The 25,744-nt window shown below is 38.5% G+C and overlaps 1 protein-coding gene across 3 annotated transcripts in view; it reads left to right on the top strand.

The window, feature by feature from the left end:
• Positions 1-1,764: 1,764 nt before the first annotated feature.
• Positions 1,765-25,744, top strand: part of LOC131032091 (disease resistance protein Roq1) — a 103,061-nt gene continuing 79,081 nt past the window's right edge. For 2 of the 3 annotated variants that reach the window (XM_059220101.1, XM_059220102.1), the window contains exons 1-4: positions 1,765-2,417; positions 3,193-4,318; positions 4,916-5,341; positions 5,634-6,326. In XM_059220101.1, the coding sequence (XP_059076084.1) occupies positions 1,882-2,417; positions 3,193-4,318; positions 4,916-5,341; positions 5,634-6,326 (2,781 nt within the window). In that variant the 5' untranslated portion in view covers positions 1,765-1,881. The remainder of the gene's footprint in view (positions 2,418-3,192; positions 4,319-4,915; positions 5,342-5,633; positions 6,327-25,744) is intronic. The other variant, XM_059220103.1, reaches the window with a different exon arrangement.

A 25,744-nucleotide genomic window follows, 5' to 3' on the forward strand; every position in this document is an offset into this window, starting at 1 on the left:
CTATCTGATAATCCCATGATTTGTTGATCTGATAATGCGCTCAAAAGTGCTTCTCTTGCTTTGCAATCATTCTCTTCATCTTTAGCTGAGGTAGTTGGAGCAGTCTGACCAGCTACAGCAGCAGTATAACCATTCTTTGTAACTTCCTAGATGTCTTTACCGATGTAATTCAGATGTGTCTCAATCCTGATCTTCCATATCCTATAGTTGGTTCCATCAAGTTTAGGACTGTCCTTCCTGAAATAATTAGTAGACATTGGATCCTCAAGTTGTTAAACTTCTGCAAAAGAGGACTAAGCTCTGATACCAATTGTTAGATCCCAGAGACAACTGAGAGGGGAGGGGGGGGTGAATCAGTTGTCTAATGAATTTAAACCAAAACCAATTAACCAACTTAATACTTAATATCGGTAAACCAGTTAAGTGTGCCGGTAGACAGTGTTAACAGTAAATTGCTATACCGGTAGAGATTAAAGCATGAAACATAAACATAGAGTCATCCACAACACATAACACCAATATTTTGTATGTGGAAACCCTATAAGGGGAAAAACCATGGCGGGAAACCTTACCCACAATCAGATGATACTATTGCAGATAATAAGTGTACATAAATGGGGTCTGCACATACAGAAAGGCCAACAGCCTAGAGCTCACTGCTCAATCACAAAATGGGAGTCACACTAACTACAGTTGGATGGTTAAATCCAATAAGAATGTACTGCACAAAATAGCATCTTGATATGCTGGATTCAGTACCGGTGTAATGCTGATATGCTTCTACAAAAACCTAGTTTCACCTTCAAATGATGTCTTCGTGTATACCTCTGCTTAATCTCGCATATACCTTCACACAATTCTTTTTCGCATTCCACATTTGATCTTACAAATAAGATCTTACATTTATATCATAACCTAAGACCAATTTTAGTAGGTCGGCTCTACAAGATATTACAATAATTTTTTTTTACATACAATATAATATCTGATGCAATAATCAATTAAACATGTCAGCTTAATGCATTTAAAACAATAATAAATCATCTTCATAGCGTGCCATGCTGATCTGGAAAAGATAAACTTGCTGGTGGAACCCTAGATAACCCTGGACCTATTTGCCGGTAAAAGCAAATATGCAAATATAAATATACCAATGATCAATTCTTCAAAACAAAGTGTCCACACGATGTCTTCGACATTATCAAGTGTCTTCCATATCATTCCAAGTGCCGGTGAACATTATAAGTGTTTCCCAATTGAGCTTACAGTGGAAGTTAATCCCAAGGTATTTGTATTCTTTCACTATTTCAAGTGGGTTGCCTTCAAAAAGAAAGGTAATCTACTTATCTTTTCTATTTAATGAGAAAACCATGATTTTGGTTTTGGTGATGTTCACTTGCATGCCAACCTCCTGCAAAAGATAAGGTCATCAGCATATAAAAGTAGCTTCACCACATAACTTGCCAACTAAATACCTTCCCCATTTGTCTCGCTTAACCATGTTTCCAATTTATCAAAGTAAAATCCAAATAACGTGTGAGATAGAAGACAACCCTATTTGACCTCAATGTCACTATCAAAACACTCAGACATACCTTCACTAATTGTAATTTTAGCTCTAACCTTCTCATATAACCTAGATGAACAACATCTCTATAGCCTTGTCCAAAAGACCAAACACATCGTAGTCCTGATAAGATATTTATTCTTCTAATTGTTTTTTTAATCAGCAAACCAGTCCGCTTTACGCACGCGTGGCAAACTTGACCGAATAAAAGGTAGTTAAATAATCAAACACGGCACAGAGCACTCTGTGCTCTATATTGCAATGACGAGCTTTCGCTTCTAAATTGACTTAAATAAGTTCGTTCAGCTCCATTAATGGCAGCCTCATCTTCCTCATCTGAAGAAAAATATGTGACACATCAAGACTGTGATGGAATTGTAAGAAAAAGGGCACCTGCATATCCAAAATCGTACGATGTATTCATTAGCCACCGTGGCCCCGATGTCAAAGAAACTCTGGCTAAACAAATATACGAGTCTCTTCGCAAAAGCGGATACCGGGCGTTTCTTGATGCTGAAGAAACACAAGGCGGTGAGTGTATATCTTGTACCATTCAAGATGTCATCTGCTCGTCTTGCGTTCAAATCGCCATCTTTTCCAGAGGATTTGCAGAGTCCAAGTGGTGTCTGGACGAGCTGGTCCTAATGTTGCAACAGACGGAGGCGCTGTTTATTCCTGTGTTCTACCAAGTGGAGCCTTCAGAGCTTCGCCACATCGATCAAGGAAGCTATGCTAAAGCATTTTCTCAATTCAAAAGTAAAGGAAGGTATCTAGACAAGCTGGAGCAGTGGAAAACCGCTCTCCATTCTGCTTCCCATTTCGCCGGTTTTGAACTCAAGAAGCATAACAAGTATGATATTTTTATTTTATTTTTCATTTTTCAAAAATTAATTACCTAAAGGTGTTCTCAGTTCTGCATAACTACTAATTTTTAAAGCTATGTGATTGATAAGCTTGTTCTCCACTGATTCTGTGCCTTATTCTGGTTTTCTCACCTGTTGGGGGGGGGGAGGCGGGGGGCGTGATGTTTGACGTTTTTTCCTTCCCGCTTTCCATGACTTAAATTGCATTTGTTTAAATATTATTTTTATATTTTTGTTTTAAAGTTATTTTTTCAATTTTATTATTTTCATTTTTTATTTTTAAAATAAAGGCTCATCGCCTTCCTCTGTCCTGAATTGACTGTATGATATATGTTTTTACCTGAATCATGTCACTTGATATTCTCAATCACAGAAAATTTAATTTTATCAATTTTATCAATCGCAAAGTTCACAATTCTTTAAAATTGACTTCTAAATCACTTTTTTACAACTGAATTTTTTTTTTCTGTTTGATACTTTTTGCCGATTTCAAAAGTTGTTAACAACCCCTTTTACCACTGGTATAAATTATCCCAGCTCAGTAGTGTTTATCAATTTCATAAATTGCCAAAATTGATATGATTGTTTTTAGTAGATGAATGAATGTTTATAAGTTATAACCAACTGAGATTAATACATCTTTACCTGCTCTTGATTGTTATGCATTCCTGATTCACGTATTCACATTCTAATACAACAGATCTTTTTAACCTTTTAAATTCTATCTTAACGCGTTGCCTTGGAAAACAATCCCCGTTTCAGCAATCTGTGTCAGAGAATAGTAGCTGCCGCCGTGAAGGAGATCCAAAAGAGAAAACCCTTATATGTTGCGAAACATCCGGTGGGACTTACTGAACTCGTAGAAGACTTCGAAAGGAATTGTGGGCAGGCAGAGGAAGAGGAAGTAAAGTTGGTTGGCATCTTCGGGTTGGGAGGATGTGGAAAAACAACCCTGGCAAAGGAGTTCTTCAATTCTAAGCGTTCAGACTACAACGCATCATGTTTTCTTGATGATGTGAGAGAAGCAACAAAACAAGGTAAATTGCAACTCCTCCAAAGTCAGCTTCTTAAAGAACTTCTGGATGAAGATCGCAAGTTTGCAAATATAACTGAAGGAATAAACTACCTCAGACATCGTCTATCCAAATGCAGCAGCTCGCACTTCCTTATCATCATAGATGATATTGATCACCCAGACCAGTTAGATGCTCTCTTAACTAAAGTTATGCTGAGTCCTGGTAGTCTGGTAATTGTCACAACCCGTGACCAGAGGGTGTTAATACGTGCAGATATCAATATTTGTTACAATGTAAAGGGAATGGATATACATCATGCCAATGAGCTCTTCTGTTGGCATGCTTTCCACCAACCATATCCTACTATTGGCTACGAGGATTTGGTTCAAAGCTTCGTACAATTCTGTGGAGGCTTACCCCTCTCCCTCAAAGTTTTGGGTGCCCATGTTTATGGTAGTAATAAGAGTTATTGGCAGTTAGAATTGAACAAAGTTAGGAAAATCCTTCCTCACGATATAATGCAAAGGCTCAAGATCAGCTTTGACGATCTAGATAATGAGGAGAAACAAATTTTTATGGATATTGCATGTTTCTTCCTCAGAACAGAGGGAGATTTTCAGTTATTCTCTTCCTCTAGAGATAAGGATGTGGCTATCAGAATATGGAAGTGGTCAGGATGGAGCGCTGAGCATGCACTCAAAACCCTGCAAGATAAGTGTCTGGTTGAGCTGCTGGAAGATGGGGTTCAACATACTATGTGGGAGTTAGAATTTCCATTCAGAATGCATGATCATCTTCGTGATCTGGGAAGACAAATGGCAGATGAATTGGGTCCTCCTCGGCTGTGGCAACACCAAATTTTAAGATCTATGGTATGTCAATTTGTTTATGTTTCTAAAATTAATTAATTAATAGTTAAGTGGCCATTGGTTTATTGGTGAAGTTGAATGGCTTAGAAACAGCTCATCAAGGATTATTGGTGAAGTTGAATGGCTTAGAAAGAGCTCACCAAGGATCAAGTATTCCTTTGTAACAGAATGGATATCCCTCACTCTTGAATGCAAAGGCTTGACCCTCTAAAGGGATGAGGCTAGGATTGTTGATACAAATTTTTGTAACCAAGTTGACGATGCAATTAGTGTGAGAAGCTTTAGATCTCACTTCTGGATCATCTTAAAGGATAGATGAATCTATTTCCAATGATAGACAAAATGAGTTAATACAATTAGTGTTAGAAGCTTTAGATCTCACTTCTGGATCTATCTTAAAGGATAGATGCCACTATTAGATCTGTCTTTGAGATAGATCTCACTATTGAATCCATCTTCAAGGATATATGATTTGAGTTAGATTTTCCAGAAATATCTAACATGTATCATGTTTCTAAGGAGGCAACCTGAATACTAAAATCATTTCAATTTCTTTTTTCTTCTGCAAAGCAAAAATTTAATGCTGATCCTTATATGCAGGAAGAAGAAGGATTCAGAAAACTCCTAGAAGAGACAAATAGCAGGTGCTTCCATTCCTTTTGGGACTCATCCATGGGTTGTAGGATTAGATATTTTAAAGGAAACTTAAGCAGCAGTGCTGAAAAATCAAATGTTCTCCTGTGGCTTCAGCTTGATGGTGTGTTAAAAAGCATTCCTTCATGGATTCCTCTGTGGCAATTGCATGGTTTAACTGTTGATGGACCTGTAGAACAATTGTGGAGTAGTCCTCTGCAAAGCATGAACAGTTTAACTGTTCTGAGACCTCTGGAACAAATATGGACCATTCTTCTGTCCATGTTGCACGGTTTTAGTGTTAAAGGTCTTCTGGAACAATTGTGGAGCATTCCTCAGCAAAAATTGCAGATACAGGGAAGCCAAAACACGAATCAGCACAGTGATACCCAGGTATGCTATATTTCTTTATTGCAAATTGAATTTCCCTTTCATCTGCTCAATCACTCAAAGTTCGAAAACACCAGTAGGTCTGCAGGGTAAATCACTGACCATTTTTTATCACTGGAAAATGTGATCAGCTGTTCACTGGGGCAGCCTACTTAACTGTTTCCAATATTAAGAAATTGCAAACTTATGTGATGGCTACCTAGACCTCATTGGAGAGTGTAGTTTTTAGAACAGTCATTTTAGAAAGATTTTATAGAGAACTAACTTGTTTTTGGAAATGAATTGTGAATTCTAGGCCAGTTTCCAATTGAGAGAGCTGGAGCTTAATAATTGTCCCTCATTGCAAAGGCTTCCGGATTTAATAGGAATGTTGAATCATTTGGAAGTTCTACAAATAAATGAATCCTTTAAGATCACATGCACTGAAGGGAGGTCCTTCTCACAGTCACTTAGAAAGCTCAGCAGTCTTAGAAGATTGCTATTGCGTAATGTCTCATTAATTGGGGAATTGGGTCTGAACAATAGTAGCGGTTCAACTCACTGTAAGTCTTGTACAAGCAACTGCTTGAATAGCCTTCAAATCTTACATTTTGACAATTTACCTTTATCAAAGTTGTTAATCAGTACAGAGATTTGTCCCATTCTTGAATCACTCAAGCTTTCACGCATGTATAATCTAGCTGAAGTGGACTTAAAGCTGGTAACGACTTTGAATTTTCTTAGCTTGTATGATTGTGGCAATTTGAAAACAATATCAGGGTTAGCTAATCTGACAGGGCTTGAAAGTTTATTCATAGACAGCTGTAAAGGGATAAGAGAGTTGCCAAGCCTTGCACATTTACCTTGTCTTGAGCATATCAAGATTAGAGAATGCAATGAGCTACAGAGTATGGCAGGTATAGAAGAGCTGAAAGGATTGAAAAGTCTGGTAATTGAAGTGCATCACAATCGAGATGTAGGTGTATGGAATTGCATTTGTGGACTGAAGGTAAGCAATACTTTGTCTCTAACCAGAAAACCGGATATTTTGAAATTGTCTGTTACAAAATTTTATTTTATATCTTTCTCATCTCTAATTGACCTCTCTGAGAGTCCAAGAATCGGTGGCAGTGAATTTTACTGCTTGATTCAGTAGATTTTGTAGTTTAAAATTTAGTGTCAATTTTTTCTTTTACTATAAATAATTTATAAGGTCTTTCAGCTAAATTATTTATTATAACTGCAATCGCTTTATGCTGGGAATCACACACATCAACTTAGACCAAAAAATATAAATAATGTCTGCATCTGTGGAAAATAATCATATTCATCACTCCTCTGCAAGCCCTATTGTAAGTTGTTCTAATATTTTCTTGAGCTCATCATTAATGGGCTCATTTTGTCTATATAAGTATTTTGTTTCAAAAAGGACTTATCATGCACCGAGTTCTCAATTATTTGGAAAATAATATTACCACTGGCTACCATGTAGTGACATTTTGTTTGTTGACCAAGCTGCCTCGCAAATACTTTTTCCTCTTTAAATAAATAATTTAAAGGCTTTCTTTTGAAGGCATTTCAAATTGAAAAGGAAAATAGACAACCATCTACTTTAACTGTGAGCGAGAATAAAATTCCTTTGGGCAATAAATAAATAGTATTTAGTTGGAAAAATGTGACATGTCAGATGATGATTCACTAATGGCACATAAATATCAGTGAAAATCAGACAAATGCCTTGGAATTAATAAATACTCCATCCATTGATTGGGATGACTTCTGTGGCTTCAAATCTGATCTATTTTACAGATTTGTATGTACCTATGGATCCAGTCTCTGCAAACTTTTAGAGTTTAACTTTTAGCTTGTCTTGATGTTTTGAGTTTGTTCTAGCATAAAAATTGGTTCTTGTATTTTCTAGTTTGCAATTAGCAAGGATAATTGTTTCCCTCATGTCAAACCAATAAGAATGCCAAGTCAGTGACTAGATGAAAGATTGAGGATAACACTCAAACATTCAAGATGCCTTAGATGCTTGTGCAATGTAGATATTCTGTTAAGATACTCCTCATTATGCATTGGTATGGTAAAATGATAGCTCTAGGATCAGGTCTAGCGTGCAATGATTAGATGCCTAGGATGAACTAGGGCTACACCTTTAATTCAACACCAAGGATCAAATGAAATGCTTCTGGACCTTGAGTCAACACACAATTGCCATAAAGTTATACCTTTAAACACAACACCAAGGATCAAATGAAATGCTTCTGCACCTTGAGTCAGCATACAATTGTCATAAGGAGAGGTAAAGTTGACCTCAAATTAGGATTTGTATTTTAGAAGCAAAGGGCTCATTTTTGTGAATGTAGATCTAACCTAGGGTAGGCGAGGGGTAAACCTAGGATCAAGATTAGTCCTTGGGAACAAGTTCAACTAGGAATAGATAAGGCTAATTGAAAAAGTGCCACTTGTGTGCTTGTTATTGCATAATGGCTAATCGACCCAAAGTGTGATGTCCCCTTCCTAATTTGCCCTAAAATCACAATTGCAACAAATTAGGGTTACGGTTACATCTTACCAAAATATTTCTTAATAATACGATCCTTGATTTTCAATCTTGCAATCACAACACGGACAACATATGCACATATACATACATATACACATGTATATATATACATATACATATACATACATATATATATATACATATACATACATATATATATATACATACACATACACATACACATACACATACACATACACATACACGGGTTAGGTAATATTGCAAACTTCATTCATGAATAAATCTATGGTTATCAGTCACGTTTTCTCCCTCATAAAACCACTCCATATTTCTATTTTGACCCTTAGGCTTGAGGGGACAATCATGGTTTTGATCATAAGGGCCCTTACAATGAAAACACAGCTTCCTTCTATGCAAATCATTAAGTGTTTCCCTATCCAAAGGCGCTGTAAACTTCTTCCCTTGGTCCACATTTTCTGATTTCTTTTGATCAGACTTGCTGTCATAAAATGATGAGGATGGTTTTGAGTTGTTTGGAATGAACTTACTACGAGGAGCGGTAAGTTCCATGCTATGTGCCTTCCTCATGGCTTCTTGCAAAGTAGGGGGATCAAAAGCCTTAATCCAACCTTTCATAGCCTCATAAAGACCTTCAACAAAAAGAATGACTAGCCTTCTCTCTGAGATGCTAGTTACCATAACTGAAAGCTTTTGAAATTCACTAATATGAGATTCCAAGCTGCCCATTTGTTTCAGCTGAGCTAAATCCGTGAGATACAACTTTGGATCTCTTTTATCAAAATGCTCAACCAATCTGTCAGTGAATTCTTGTTATGTAGTCATAAGGTCATGATGCAAAGTCACCATCCCATGGTAACACCAATCATGGGCTACCCCATCCAAATGCAAAGCTGCAAAATTAACAACATCTTCTTCTGACATAGGACGTAGGTTCAGGAAGGTATCCAACTTGCTAATCCAAGCTTTGGCTGTAACACTACCGCTACCATCAAAAGTAGAAAGTATGAGCTTGTTGATTGTATATTTGAGATCATTGGTTTTGTTCCAAGGTTTCCTGTCATTCAATTCCACTTCTTGCTATGTTCCCTGTTTTGACTCATAAACCTGTCAAAGTTAAGATGTTCCTTAACTCTTGGTGGTAATGCATCCCATTCATCATGAAGTGTGGTCACGTTAACCGCAAAGGCCACCTCATCTTCCTCCTCAGCCACGTCCTCTTCTTCAGGTTCATTTCTAACAAAAAGTTGGGCGTGTAGGCCTATCATAGGTGTGTGTGGGAGTCAGTCTTTCCCTTGGGCGACCAGCAACACTACCATTTTCCTCCTGGTTCTGATTATGTCCCCTTGGCATAGTGATCTGTTGTATGGCTATAGTCAACTGCTGCAACACATTTGCCACCTGTCGCTGCCCTATTACTAAACCCCTCATAATAACTCCGACATCTTGGTCCTCATTGTTCATAGCCTCTCTGCGTGGCTCACCATCATTCCTGTCCCCCATAATTTGCAAGGGTATTTCTTCAGTTTGATTAGGATCACCATGTAAGTCAGGTCTCCTGCGTGTGTAATACCTGTGAGGCCCAGTCTGTTGTTGATGCATGAAAAAAATTTCTAACCCTCCAGGAAGGCAGGATCAAAGCTCCGATACCACTGTGATGAACCCTTGCTGGTTCAACTCTTCAACCTGCTGTAATTTGTAGATCTTCTTTGTAATTTTGATTATTAAGATGGTCTTTCAAAAATAGACAGAAGTTGCAGAAGGGGTTTTTTTAATTTGCAACACATATTGAAATAATTCATGAATTTAATCAACTGAAACAATAAACTGGAGAATTTAGAAGCATACCCGTAGGTCCTTAGCCAATTTATTGAATTAAAAGAATTCAATCAACAACTTACAAAGTTCTGATTTTTATTCTGAAACAATTCAGATCTGCTCTTATTTAATACTAAGACATCCAAATAGTGGAAGATGGTGCCAATAAATGAGCAAGTTGTGTGTTTGGAAAGAGAAGCTTCCAAACCACGGAAGAATTAACAACAAAACAATAAATAGGAAACCTACAACAAATCTGCCTTGTAAGAAGCCAAATTTGCCCCAGTTCAATCCAATTTGACTTCTAAATGAAGCCAACCAAGCTGCAACAATTCGATTGATCTTTCACAATCTCAAAGCTACTGAATTCTGAAGAATGCACGCTCTCCAAAACAGGTCCAAACCCTAGCCGCCATAGCCAAGTTCTCAGAAGAAATGTCAAATGCTCAATATCAATGAATGAGGTTTAATTTCCATCTTGGCTGCCTAAATACTCAAAAAGTACGATTTTTGGCAATTAGGGATTTATCCCAACTTAACCCTAAAAGCAACGCCTAGCTTAGGAGATATTAATTTTTCACTTAAATAAATTGAAGTGATGCACTTTGTGATTTTATATTAATATTTGATTAAAATATTAATTGCATGTGGAACCACTTAAAATTTCCAAAGTTACCCCGAGTTTCCGGGATGGCAATTTTTTTTGCCAAATTTGGGGACAGCGGGGGATAGCAAAGGGGATGGCTATATAAAATATAGGAAAAATTTAAAATATATAGGAAAATTTCAAAATTCTAAATGTTCATATGAAAACATGGATAAAGCATGCATACATACATTATATTCATATGAAAACAATAAAACATGGATATAGCATGTGTATGATACTATGAAAAGTTGAAAACATTTTAGAATGTAAATTCTGAACATACAACATTGTTAATACTCAATAGACAATATGCAATTATGCATTCATAAATCAGAATTTCAATTCATTCACATTGTCAATATGCATATCAATAGACTCGGAGGTTAAATTTTTCCTACTTCTATCGACGCAGTTTCCCCCAATATTTTTCAACGGGGGTTTGGGGGCAGCGCCCCCAAGGTGGGGTCAAGGGGCAGTGCCCCTTGCGCGCTCCCTATCGCGATACAGGGCGGGGTCAAGGGGCAGCGCCCCGCGAGGCCAAAAAATCTTATTCTTTAATAAAGGCGTTGGGTGTTATTTTTCTATTGACTCGCCGAGTTTGGTGATTTTCTAATCTGTGTCAAAATGCCCAAAGGCTACACTGCTGCCATATAGTTTCATTGTCAAAATTATGAATTAAATTAATAAATTTAAAATTTAATTAATGTTATCTTTTAACATTTTTTATTTTTAATAACAATTTGAATTAATAAGGGGCCTATATTAGAAAATTTAAATAAAAAATTGAAAATACAACTTTTTAAATTTTTTTGATATTTTTTAAGGGCCTTAGAATGGGGGACGTCCCAGCCATCCCCGGGACGTACGGACGTCCCCCAGAGCTAGGGCAGGCGTCCCCCCGTTTCGGCGACGTCCCCTAAAAAACAGGGCAATTTGGGGACGGGGGGAAACGTCCCTTGGCCGTCCCCAAGTCCCCGAAACGTCCTCGGGACGGGGGACGGGGGTTTTTCAGGTTGGGGACGCGTCCCCGGGTAACATTGAAAAATTCATCACTCTCTCATTATTGCTCGGAAACTGAATCTGTCAGAAGCTGGGGCCACAATTCGCCACGCCAATGAAAATAGGACCATGTCTATTTTTAGCAGTTTTTCCCTAAAAATTAGGAAATCCTCATATAATGTCAGAAACTGATGAAACGAAGACCAGAACTGAACTCAACACTGAACTAGAACAAATAGATAGACCACTCCTCAAGATACTGCATTACTGACCCCCTTATCCACACCCTGCTAGCCTACAAGGGTCCAAAAATAGGCCAACTCCTCAAACCAATGTCCCTGACTAGGATGGGGACATTACATATTGGAAATGTCCATTTCTTGTTCTGGCAGGGACATGATTGATGATTGAGTTATCGTCCAGCTCCACATCTTTGTAATATCGACCATATCTCATTTAAAATAGTAATGCAGCAAATACACGTGATCTTTTGACACAACAGTGATAATATCTGAAATGTGTCCTATGCCTTCTTACAATCACAATCAAAATGCTAACATATTAACCAAACTTTCTGGCAGTCAAAAGTATTGAATTTTTGTAGTGCCATGCCTGTTAACAGTAAGATCTGCCAAAAGCCTTAAATTTTAAAATATGGACCCTACAAATCTGATTTTCAAGTTGATTCCAACATCTGGAAAATGGATGGAGCTAACAGTCAATAGTATTTTGGCATGAAAGAATGGAGTTAATAGTATTTTGGCTTCAAAGTTTTTCAGTCGATTTGAATTTTTAATGTTATAAATAATCATATGTACCAAGAGATGTACAATATGTACACTTGAGATATAAATGAAACTAGATTCTCAAAACAATTTTTTTTTGCAGATACATTGAATTATTTAATAACCAGGGCTGCAATGCAGCTGTGATTGATCAAAATTAGGAGTTTAGTATTGACTGACAATCTGGAAAATAATATATTCTGAATTGTATATTTCTTTTTGCATTTTAAGGGAGTATGTACAGTCTTGCTAGTGCCATGAGTCTTTGACATTAACCATAATAGCGAGCATATCTTTAAGCTCTCTTAAAGTAAGGGGGAAGTCATAAATCCATCTCCAAATTCCTAAAACCTTGAAATGCACCAAATCCAAGCAAGAATTGAGGGTTTCTTGATGGATCAAAGACATCTTGTGAGCTTGAAAGATCATTGTATGATGGTGAATGAATTCTCTTGTAATGTCTGACAAATAGGCGAGGCATGCATGAGCCATTTTGATTCAAAAGAGAGATAACCATCGAGTTCATTGAACAAGACTATATATGGAAAAACGGTTCCAGTGAGATAACCATCGAGTTCATTGAAAAAGACTATATATGGAAAAACAGTTCCAGTGTTTGTGCACTGCAAATGAACACAAAATTGAACTCCCTTGGTTGCATAGTCATCAACACTACAAATTTAGTGTTGAAGCTTGGTAGATTTTATCTAGGTAGTGGTGTTCAAGGGATCAACTTCAATAAAGCTAAGTGCTAGGATATATTCCTAAGAGGTATCATTCTTGTCCTGTTTTCTAATATGAGCAATAGCAGGATTGAGTCCATTGTTGCAAGAACCTAGAGAACATAAATCTAGATATCAATGTTTGAATGATAATGATAGGAGCAAAGAGCTTGTGAAACCAAACAGTAAACATGACAATTTGGGACCTTAAAGGCTGTGCCAGCAATGCTAGGCCTAGCATGGGAGATCTTGTGATGTGAACCACCTCAACCTGGTGTTTGCTATTGTTGTCTCGTTTTGTGCTGGCAGTTACAAACTTATCTAACAATAGGTATTTTTCTTCTGTTGCTATTATTTATTAGTGAGATGATGGTTAGTCTTTATGAAAAATTAGATTCATTTTCGAGTAGGACCTGTTTTCTTCTATTTTTAGTCTTTTCTTTTCTTTACTAGGCAGTTTTGTGGAAGCCATTCATTTGCTGTTGTCAATTTATTTTATGTTGGAGTCAGTGGTGTTTGTAGGGGGGGTTATCTTTTATATAAGAAAATAAGCTCTTTTTTCTAACAATAGGTGTTTTTCTGCTGTTGCTATTATTTATAGTGAGATGATGGTTAGTCTTTATAAAAAAATAGAATCAGTTTCTAGTAGGACCTAATTTCTTCTATTTTAGTCTTTTTTTTTTCTTTCTTAGGCAGTTTTGTGGAAGCCATTCATTGGCTGTTGTCAATTTATTTTATGTTGGAGTTAGTGGTGTTTGTAAGGGGGGGTATCTTTTATATAGGAAAATAAGCTCTTTTTTGGTTAGGCGTTGGGCTGGAGATAGAAGGATATTTACTATACACAAATTTTGTGATGATTTATTATAATATGTTTTATTCTGTAATAAAATTATAGTGCTTTAGTTTTACCATTATTTCTTATTGGTTCTCTATCATAAAAAAGTGGCTCTATTCATTATTTAGTTTCTAGTTATACCTATATATTTGTAATAATATCCTAGACTTCTATAAGAGCTGATTTGCAGGAGCATAGGCTTCATCTGCATCAGTTTTTAGTTTCAGAGCAATCCATGATTGCTAGAGGGAGTTTGTGTGAATTGGGGAACAAAGGGCAGGAGGAATGCAGGCTCTCGAAAAAACACTAGTGAAGTGTTTAGAAGGATAGAGGCCCTTTCCAAAGAGGAACTGGAGAATTTAATAAATGTTGCTTGGGTTTGGACCCTATGGGGAAGCTTATTGAAACATCGACTAAACTAAGTTCCAAAGTAAAGGTGGATATTTCAATTTTTTTCAAATTCTAAAGATGAGCTCAACCTTGATATATTCCTAGACTTGATCTAGGAGTTGGAGTACTTTGAAATGGAAGACATGGATGAAGATGATCCAAAAAGAGTAAAACTTGCTGCCTTCAAATTAAGTCGCATGTAGACCAATGGTGGGAAAATGTGCAAAGTTCAAGAAGACAAGGAAAAGGAAAAAATTAAACTTTTCCCAAAGATCTTGAGACATCTAAGAGCTTGATTCTTGCCCTCAAATCACCAACAAAAATTGCTAAAAGAATTTCAAAATTTAAAACAAATGGATCAGTTAGTATAGACTTATATTGAACAGTTTATGAGGCTTCAAATTTAGGCAGATGTATAGGAGAGTGAAGGGCAAGTGGCAGACCTGTAATATCCCTTGCTAATATAGGGGCAAGTTGAGCTCAAGGAATATTGACAAACAGTTTGTATGTACGCTGAAAACTCACAAATACTGATTGCAAAAGTTGTAGGAAGATATACAAACAACTAGACATGCGGAATACACTTCAAATTCATACACTTCAAATACCACTTAAATTGGAAATAGACATTTCATCAAACACTTGCCATAGATGCTTTAGAATAAGTAACTTGAATGTTCAATGATACTGTCATAAAGTTCTGATTTCAATTTCAGACTTACAAATTGTATAATAGCATTTATTTCTCAGACATGAATGACATATGAGATGCCCTAATGACTGCCTTACTTTTCTGAACACTATGTCCTCAGAAAATTGACCAAAACATAGACAAAGAGAGATCAAAAACCTGATTTATTGATGCCGAACAAATGAGACACTATCCACAACGATGACAGATTTTATTTAGGATTTTTGGAGGACTCTAAGGCGAAAATCGTCCCTCTTGGAGCTGGCCGCCCTACCCTGGAAGTTGCAGAAGCAAAAATAAATAATATCAGCAGTCCTCAGCGCCAAATAAGTGATGGAAAAGATTGTTCTGGAACTACGAATCCAATGCACCAATACCCACAAATTTCTGAGTCTTCAATCACAAGTTATGAGCAAAAATGAGAGGTTTGATAAGTCTGGTCGGCCCTCATGACAGACCTGATATGTGACTAAGATCTCCTCAAAAATCACCTCCAACAGCTCCTAAAGAAATCGCCTATCCCTCCTTAAAATACAGATTGAAGCACGAATGTCAATTGACCATAAAGCTGAAGTATTCTTCCAAATCGACTTCCGTGAATTGCTGATGCCAAACTTCAATAAGCTCAGATATGAAGGACTGAAGTATCTCTCACTCACAAATGCAACCCTTCGGAGGATCTTTCACCACCTCAGTTATGCCAATCAAAGAGAGTTATCGTTCTCAAGGACTGAAATTGTTCTGCAGAAACCCTAGGCTCCACAAAGCTCATTAGCATGATAAGATGACCAATATTCGATACCCAAAATGATGAGCCTCACACCCTATTTATTCTTTTTCTCACATGGATGAGCCCCTTCTAGAAGATTGTCTTTTAATAAACTAATATTTAATTGCACTTTAGATATATAGTGTCATAAAATTGCGACCCCTGCAATTTTAACCACATTTGGGGTCCTCACCTTGGCTACGGCATCTCGTTCCTTAACTGAGACCTATTTCTGCCTTTTCACCCCTTCACTCTTTCTCCTTCATGTCTTGTGTCTGCTTTAGACCTTGTCCGGGCCCCAAAATAGGGCAGGACAGGGGCGTGGCCCTGTTCTCACCCCTTACGGTGGTCCTATGTTCGGTCTGCCCGATCTCCTATGCATTCCTTGTCTTCGGGGTTTGTTATTCTTGTTTGTCGGCCTTCGACGGTTGAAAGTTAATCCTTGAGGCATGTATAAAAGGGAATTCAATACCCTCATTCATGGATGGATGAACAACGAAAAGATAGATAGAGAGCATAAGGAGAAGATACAAGATTTCAAGGTCACCATCAAGCATTCAAGCATTCAAGTCTTCTTCATTCATCCATTGGAGCAACATTACAACATTCATTTGCAAGCATGTGTGTGTGTTAGGGTTTGTCATGTTACATGCCATTTCATACAATATTTGTGATTACATTCAAGAAGCAAAGCAATCATCATCAACAAGTTGCAGATCTACAAGGTATACATCTCCATTGTTTACATTCAAACATTTGCAATTACTTTCTTTCTAGGTTGATTCCTCAACCGGGGTTCGACTGAGGAAAACCCCTATCCACAACCCCCCCTTTCTTCTCTTTTCTGTGTGTAGGTTGCAGGTGCGCAGCTGTAATTGTAGGTTTGAGCTTCATTTGCAGTGACGGAAGAACCCTTTTTGTTTCGCGGATTTTGTGGCGGACCATGTACATTCCCGCCACGGTCCCGACGACTTTTCTCCAAATTTGCAGGGCAGATCCGTGTCAGTTTAATTAGCTCAGATTCGAAGTTACAACGCGATCCCGAACTAGTAGCACCTCATTTGACTCATTTTATCTCTCTTTTCCACATAGTCAACAAGTCAACTTTCTCATTTACAAAAGAGGGTAAATCACACTTCAACCACTTGCAATCCACTCAGAATTCACATCCTTGTTTCCCTCAAATTTGGATCTAGTGGATTCAACCCCTCTTTTGAATGTAAAGTTTCTTCCCAAGTGAAAATCATCCTAGTGGCTTCCTTTCTCTCTCCTAGGTGGGGAGTCACTAGGATCCAATTTTCCACTTTACAAGATAATATTAAAATATCATTATAATATAAAGTGCAATTAACTACATATGTGACATCATACGTGAGAATACATTATCTCACCAAAAACCATATAAAAATGAAGTGTGAAGCCACAAGCAACTACCCAATCAATCCTCTTATCAACTCATTGGCCTACAGGGGCCAAGTAATAGGCCAAACTCCATCAATGTCTGAGTACTAGTGAAAAGGGGACATTACAAGATCAATAGGTGAATGGACTAAAATTTCAACTCTACGATGAGCTTGCATTAGTGAAGCTCCTACTATGGACGCGGCTTACTAATATGCCTTAAAGGTAGAGGATAAATTGAACCAAAAAAATAATAATAATGAGTAAATGGGGTGATAGAAACAAAAATAAAGGGAAAGGGGTTTATTTAGAACCTACCATGAGTGAAGAGCTAGAAGAAGGCAAGAATATCAAGGTTGACTTCAAAGGAAGGGGAGGCTTCAAAGGCAAGGGATGAGGATGTCAATCTATTGGAGATTGGAATTTTGAGAGGCTTTATTTACTAAGTTGTTGATTCTGGTACTGATCTTGGTTTGGGTTCATGGGTTTGGCTAAATTATTTTTTGGGGTTTGGGTTTGTTTTGTGTTCATCCATTAAAAAAATGTGTAAAAAACATACATGCATACATACACACATACACACACTAATGTACACACATACACACATACATATGCAGACTAGAATCATGAATTAAGACTAGAATATCACATAGAATCATATATACAACAAAACCACCATACACTTGAATGCCACTTAAAACATGCATGATAAATATTCATTGTTCAAACTTCAAGTTCAATATTAAAATCATTTCAAGTTCAACAAGTAGTTTTAACTTTTTAATCATCAAATGGATTTCCTAATTCATCAATATTATCATCATCATTATTGACATTAGATATGTAGGAGTAGGAACATTAGATGAACCATATGTAGTGCTAGTGCCACTTGCACTAAAAGTGTGCTGGCTTTCAAACTCCTCAAATGCAACATGGTGGGAAGTGGAAGCATCCAAGTCAATATGCTTTGGCTCTATATCCCACAGTTTCGTCTCCCTTTCCTTGTAGTCATGTTGTTTGTGTGAAAGATGACACAAGTTGGAATGCACATATACTAAGTTCTCCACTCTTTTTGAGTGCAATTTATTGCATTTTTCTAAGTGGATGAAGTATTATGTGCTCCAGTTCCTCTTATATGTAGATGAACTAGCAACCTGTGAAGACAAAAGTAAATAGTTAAAGTTATCCATCATAAAAAAAATAAAAAAGAAAACTATAGATGAGACTTTAAAAACTAAAAAATAAAAATTTATTAAACTTGTGATAAAATTTTAATTGAGAGGGATTGCATGTGTTGGAAGAATTGGTTGTGGAAGTACTACCAACTATGAGAACCCTCTAAGAAATTATCACAAAGAGCCTCAACACTTTGACCATTTGAGTGACTATATCTTGCAATTTATTTTCAGAGAAGAGCCTAACGAATGCTCCCTTGTACCCTTAAACCATTCAAAATATCTATATGGGGGAAGCCTTAAACACAAAAATAATCTTGTTGTAACCTTTTCACACATTGCCCCGTTGCAAATGGGGACCACCTCTTTTTGCTTAGTAGTCTAGTTGTTTTCTAGGGTTTAGTTGGTCTAATAGTAGTTTTGAGCTTTGATTGCAAGTTCACCCTTAGGGATGTCACCAAGTCACCAAATCTTTGTTTAAGGCTTGTCAGTGAGTTCCGAGATTGTAGGTTAAGGGCGAAATGTTGAACTTGTCAAAAGTTGGAAAATCTTGTCAAGTTGTCAAAATTGCTAAAATGTTGTCAAGACTTCCAAGAAATTGTAAAAATGTTGCAAAGTTGATTGTCAACATCAAATTGCTAAGGATTTAGGATTTTTGAAATACTAAGGATGAAATTACAAGACAACTCTCTACATATGATAAGATTCAAAAGTATAAGCGCAAGGCACGAACGCCTTTTCCACTCACCATTGGGAACTTAATTGAGATATGTCCTTCATTTCAGGCAATCAAGGGATTTAAGGAGTTACAATTCTATTCCCTTGTGACCTATGCATGAAGATCAAATTTTGATCCTTATCATAAGATTAGAACAACATTTGGGAGGAACTATGGACACAAGGTACACCTAGAAGACTATTGGGCAATTGATATGGATGATTTTGAAATCAAGAAGAGGATGTGTTCAAGGCTTTCGATGCAAATGATTAGAATTTGTCAGCTATTTCCCATTCCGAATCAGGTTGAAGATGATGGGAATTGTGTTCAACGCCATTTTGAAGAAGAAAAGAGGAAGCCCCTTCTAGCCCCTAATTGGTCCGAGGTAGAGGTAGTAGATTTGAACATATTGATGAGACCAGTCATGGCACATACACAATGATGGATGAATCACTAAGTTAATAGGTTGAAAGAAATGAATATCCCTATGAATCGATGGGTGATTTGGAATCAAACTCTTTTGAGGAAGAGGACGGATATGGCCGAGGCTTCACAAGCAAAGAAGACGAAGTGAAAAGAAGTTTCAAGTGAACAACCGCCACAAAAGAAGAAAAAGTCAAGAACAAGTCACTCATCGGCTAGCACTTCTCCCGTTCAACAAGTTACCTCTTTCGTGGATAGAAATACAACATCAGTTGTGGAAAATGAGTCACAAAAGGAGGTAGAGGTTCATCCACGCATTCTAGGGAGTCAAGGGTTGAATGAATCCTTGGAATCCATTCAACAACAAGATCATGAGGGAAACCCTTCTCAAGGTGTGGAAATTCCACTTGATGATCATTTGGTGGAGCAAGTAGCAATAACAATTGAGGAAATCTTAGAAGATGTGGACATGGATTTTCTAGATGAGGATGTCAATGATGGAATGATATCAGCACTTTGAGGATTTCAAGAAAATGAAGAAATAAATGACGAAGTGAGTGGGGATATGGAACTGTAATGGACACCCTAGAATGCCCAAAAACTAAACCAACTACTGATAGGAATTTAGTCAAACAGTTTGCATCCAACTCCTTATTTCTCCGTTTATTGTTTAAACCTCTTATGGCTTCGGAAATGAAATGTTTGTTTGTTTTTAAGTCTTTGCATAGGTTTAAAATCACATAACATGAACTAGAAGGAAATTACAATAATATGCAACATGAAGATTGAACTACTGCTGATATGATATTATTTCCAGAATTAATAAAGTCAAATACATAGCTGATTTTTCAACTCACTAAATGCTCCAGCATTTTTGACATAATGTTCCAACAATGACTTCCCATCTTGCTGCTACAGTAACATGAATAGTGCCATGCTATAGTAACGTGAATAGTGCTGTGCTACAGTAGAGTGAATAGTGCCATGCTACAGTAACATGAATAGTGCTGCGCTACAATGCTGCTACAGTATTAATTAGTCTTCAATCAGTCCAATATCTTCATAAAATCATCCCTTTAGAATGGCATAAGCATTGGTCAAGAAGTGAAGAAGGTATGAGCAAAACACCAAATCTGCTTGGAGCTGGAGATGCACCCAATCTGCTTGTTAATGAAGCTGATAGCAATGGATTCCAAAGGCCAAACCCCAAGGGAATGACGTCTAGAATGTCACAAGAGAGGATAGACGTCCTCTAATGCCAAGAATGGATCTGCAACTCACACATCAATTTCTTCTCATATTCAACACGCTGAATGAAGCCACAAAAGCTTCCTTTTATTCTTTCTCCAAGGGTCGACCCAACTCACTTGAGCAATGTGGGATAAAAGATGTGCAATATAAAACATATTAAAATATTCACTTATGTCTCCCTTGGGTGCCCCTTTGATTTGCACACATCCCCATAAAATAAATATTAAAGTAACACTTTAATATTTTACAATTAAATTAAATGTTACTTTAATAACATTTCAGGCATTAAAATATATTAGCAATCGGGCTCTGAATAGCGCGATTGATTGCTCGTCGGAAAGCTCTCGTTGAGGAGTATCGAATCCAATCACCAAAGCTAGTCTCCGTTGTGTCCTGTTGACTTACTAAAAATAGTATGTATGCCTGAAACTAAGTAAATCAACTCCGTTTTAGCCCAAACTGAAAATGACTAGGCCAAAACACTCCAGGATCCCCTTAAACCCTTCGTTAGCCCTCGGGACCATGTAGAGCTAGGCTAACACACATACACTTGGTCAACTGCTAAAGTGGGGACATTACAGTCCGCCCCCCTTGAAATTGCTTGTCCTCAAGCAATCTCAGTCCAGCCTGTTGTATCACCTGCTCATTCTCCCATGTAGCATCTTCCTCCGACAGGTCTCACCATCTGACCAAATACTCCTTCACTATCCTGTTTCTGAGTTTCCTCTCTCTAGTGTCTAGAATAGCCTCAGGTACTAACACAAGCTTCCCCTCCTCATCCAAAGGGGGTGAATCTGCAGAAGGTACTACACTCTGACCAATGGCTTTCTTAAGCCTAGACACATGAAATACATTGTGTACCCGACTGCCCTCTGGAAGCTCAAGCTCATAGGCGACTTCGCCCACTTTGCGAATCACCCTATATGGACCATAAAATCTAGGCTTCAGCTTCTCTGCTGCGCTCCTCTTGAGCGATGACTGCCTATATGGCTGTAGCCTCAAATACACCATGTCCCCCACCTCGAAACTGCGCTCTACCCTATGTTGGTCAGCATACAACTTCTGCTGATTTTGAGCCTGCTGTATATTCTCCTTGAGCGCTCTTAGGATATCCTGACTATCCTGCAACAAATCCTTGGCTTTGGGCACTCTGTTGTCCCCCAAAGCCAAATCCATGAAGCTTGGTGCTTCATACCCATACAATGCCATAAATGGAGTCATCCTAATGGTCATGTGATATGTGGTATTGTAACAATACTCCCCCATGTGTAACCACCTGACCCAAGCTCTCTGCTGCGCAGTCACATAGTTCCGTAAATAACCTTCCACCCATTTATTTACTATCTCCGTCTGCCCATCTGTTTGAGGATGGTAGCTCGTACTAGGTGTAAGATTTGTACCGCACAACCTGAACAACTCCTGCCAAAAGGCGCTCATGAACTTGCTATCCCTGTCACTAACAATAAATCTCAGTAGCCCATGCAACCTAAAAATCTCTCTGAAGAACAAATCTACCACTTGAGTTGCTGTGTAAGTAGAAGGAATCTCTCCCCTGCACTCGTGGTAAACCAGTGATGAAGTCCATAGAAATGCTTTCCCATTTCCTGTTCGGAATGGGCAAGGGCTGTAGTAAACCTGCAGGAAACGTGTGCTCTCCCTTATTCCGCTGACAAACTGCACACTCCCTGACATACCTCTGAACATCATCCTTGAGCCCTCTCCATGAGAACCGTTCTCGGATTTGCCTGTAGGTCTTGAAGACCCCCGAATGCCCAGCTGTAGGCACATCATGAAATGCCCTCAGTATCGCCTCTCTCAACTGTGATGACGGAATCAAATAAACCTTGTCCTGAAGTCTGATCAATCCATCTATTGCCTCATAGCGATCATCCTGTATAGTACCTGAAATCAAACCAGAAGCCCAAGTATCTCCAACATATTTTGCTATAATCATATCCCTCCAATCTCCTGTAATCTCTGCAAGAGCACAAATGTGAGGTCTCCTGGATAAGGCATCAGCTACTACATTCTTCTTCCCTTTGACAAACTCAATGTCAAAGTCATAGGCCTGCAATTTAGTGACCCACTTTTGCTGCCTGTCATTCAAGTCTCGTTGGCTTATGAAATACTTTATGCTGTTATGGTTTGTCTTGATCACAAACTTCCCTCCAACCAAGTAGGATCGGAATTTGGCCAAGGCATGCATGATGGCCAACATCTCACAATCATAAATAGAATAGCTCCTCTACACACCTTGGAGCTTCCTACTCTCAAAAGCGATGGGGTGCTTCTCCTGCATCAATACTGCTCCAACCCCATCACCCGATGCATCACAATGAAGCTCAAAAGGCTTTGTGAAGTTTGGTAGAGCTAGAACTGGACATGAAGACATCACTTGCTTGAAATGCTCAAAACACCTCTGTGCTGCCCCTGTCCACATGAAGGCCCCCTTCTTAGTAAGATCTGTCAAGGGAGTAGTTGTCTGAGAAAACCCCTTAACAAACCTCCTATAAAAACCACATAAGCCAAAGAACCCCTTAAGCTGAGTAAGGTTCGTAGGCGTGGGCCAATCAACAATAGCTCTAATCTTTTCAGGATCCACCCGAACTCCCTTTGCACTGATAATATGACCAAGGTACAAAAGCTCTGTCATCCCGAACTCACACTTAGACTCCTTGGCATACAGTGACTCTCTCTCCAAAATAGATAGCACCTCCTCAAGATGCTGCAAATGCTCCTCCCATGTCTTGCTAAAGACCAAAATATCGTCAAAGAAAATCAAAACGAATCTCCTCAATTGCCCCTTGAACACCTAGTTCATGCAACTCTGAAAAGTAGCAGGAGCATTGGTTAGCCCAAATGGCATAACCAGAAACTCGAAATGACCATAGTGACACCAAAAAGCTGTCTTCTCAATGTCCTCTGCCCTCATACTGATCTGATGATACCCTGATCTCAAATCTATCTTTGTGAAGAAGCATGCCCCATGTAGCTCATCTATCAGCTCATGTATCCTCAGAATGGGGTACCTGTTCTTAATGGTTTTCTTGTTCGAGGCCTTGTAGTCAATGCACATGCGCATTGTTCCATCCTTCTTCTTAACCAAAACAACTGCTGAAGCAAAAGGGCTTTTGCTTGGCCTAATGTGCCCCATCTCCAACAACTCCTTGATGGCTTTCTCTATCTCATCCTTGTGTTTCTTTGGATGACGATAGGGCGTGATCATAATGGGCTTAGCCCCCTCTTCTAACTCAATGACGTGCTCTATCCCCCTATCTGGAGGAACGCCATGTGGAATATTGCCAAATACCTTGGCATGTCTATCAAGGATGTCCTGCATATTAGGCGGATGACTCTTAACCTGTGGCTCTGGTGATGCTGGCATAATCAAGCACTCCGCTGCCACTCAACATCATCATGTCTGAACAACCTCTCCATTCTCCTCAAAGAAACTACCCTACAACTGCCATCTGATAATCCTCTGAGTACCACGGTTCTGCCCTCATGCTGGAACCTCATCTCTACTCTCTCCATGTTGAGATTAAACTCTCTCAACGATGTCATCCAAGTCATCCCTAAGATAACGTCATAATCACCCATGTCCACAACATAAAACTCATCCTGGAGCTCTGTTGTGACCATTTCACACATCGCCCCATCGCAAATGGGGACCCCCTCTTTTTGCTTGTTTTTGTTCGTTTTCGCTTTCGTTTTTAGGGTTTTGTTAGTTAGTTAGTTGTCTGGATTTAGGGCCAAGCCTTAGGGTTTTAAATTTTGCCTTTTCAAGCCAAAATCCAGTCACTTTTGAGAGCTTTTTGAGTTTCTTTTCTAGAATGCAAATTTTGAATGCAATGAATTCGCCAAAATGGTCTAATTTTCAATTGGAATGTTCATGCAGAGCTTAAGCTTGTCTAAATGATGACCGTCAATGTGAATTTTTGTCTGATTGAATATTTTGACCAAATTTTGACTTTTTTGAAGTTTGATCCTGGGCATTGGAATTGATTTGTTTTCGCCTCGTGAAGTGTTAAAATGTGAAAAATCTTGTTATTTTGGCCTGTAGGAGCAAAATCGCTCCTGTCCCTCAGTGAAGGACGGGAGCTCATTTCCAAATATCTCATTGTCCTTGCAGAGTCCAGACAAAGTTTACGTTTGAAGTGATGGAGAACGACAAGATCTTTCATTTGAATATAAATTGGAGATTTTCATGAGCACAGAAAGGCCTCCAGGAGGAAAATCGCTCCTGTCCCTCAGTGAAGGACCGGAGCTACAATTCAAATTTCGTCTTGTCCTTGCAAGATTTTGATGACTTAGCAATTGGAAGACGTCCGAAGGAAGATACTTTGCCAAATGAATATAATTTGAGATGCAAAAATGGAGAAAAATGACCTATATTGACTAAATCGCTCCTGTCCCTCTCCAAGGGACCAGGGCGAGGTACCTTGTAGCTCTCGTCCCTCTCCCAGGGACCAGAGCGATTTCCTTCATTAGACAGAATCCAGGCAAGGGTCAAGGCAAGTTTACGTTCAAAAACAAGGGAAAACATGAGATGAACGCATTGAATATAAATTGAAGATTTTTGGGACGTCCATACCAATGCTAAATGCCTAGTTCGCTCCTGTCCCTCAGGAAGGGACCAGAGCGATTTTTGATATAATTACCTCTTTTTGCAAAATTCCAAACAATGTCAAGGCATGGGTGGATAGAGTGAAGAAGGACGATTCCGTTGAATATAAACTTGGAACTTGGCAAAGTAAGATGAAAGCCACAAGGGAAGGATCGCTCCTGTCCCTCTCCAAGGGACCAGGGCGATACAATGGTAAAGATACGTCCCTCTCAAGTTCAAGGTCGTCCCTCCAAGGTTCAAGACCGATCCAAGCCAGGACAAAAGGTGGCGAGGACATTTCAAGGCATTTACATCAAGCGCAACGTTACAAAGGTCATCACATGGAAGGATTTGTACTCTAAAGACCTAGATCGCTCCTGTCCTTTGGCAAGGGACCAGAGCGATATCTACATAATGGCGTAGATTTCAAAAGGCAAACAAGTTTCGAGCAACCAAGAAGGTCGAAAGGACGTCATTTCACGCAATGAAGTTGATTGCAAGTTGGTACAAACAAAAACAAGCATATAATGATGAACTTCGCTCCTGTCCCTCAGGAAGGGACCAGGGCGATGTTAGATGCATAGGCCATTTCATGCAAAATTTACGTAAGGACAAGACATTGCAATATTTTAGAGGGTCCATGGTAT

The sequence above is a fragment of the Cryptomeria japonica genome, chromosome 4, assembly GCF_030272615.1.
Source record: "Cryptomeria japonica chromosome 4, Sugi_1.0, whole genome shotgun sequence".
Taxonomy (NCBI): Eukaryota; Viridiplantae; Streptophyta; class Pinopsida; order Cupressales; family Cupressaceae; genus Cryptomeria; species Cryptomeria japonica.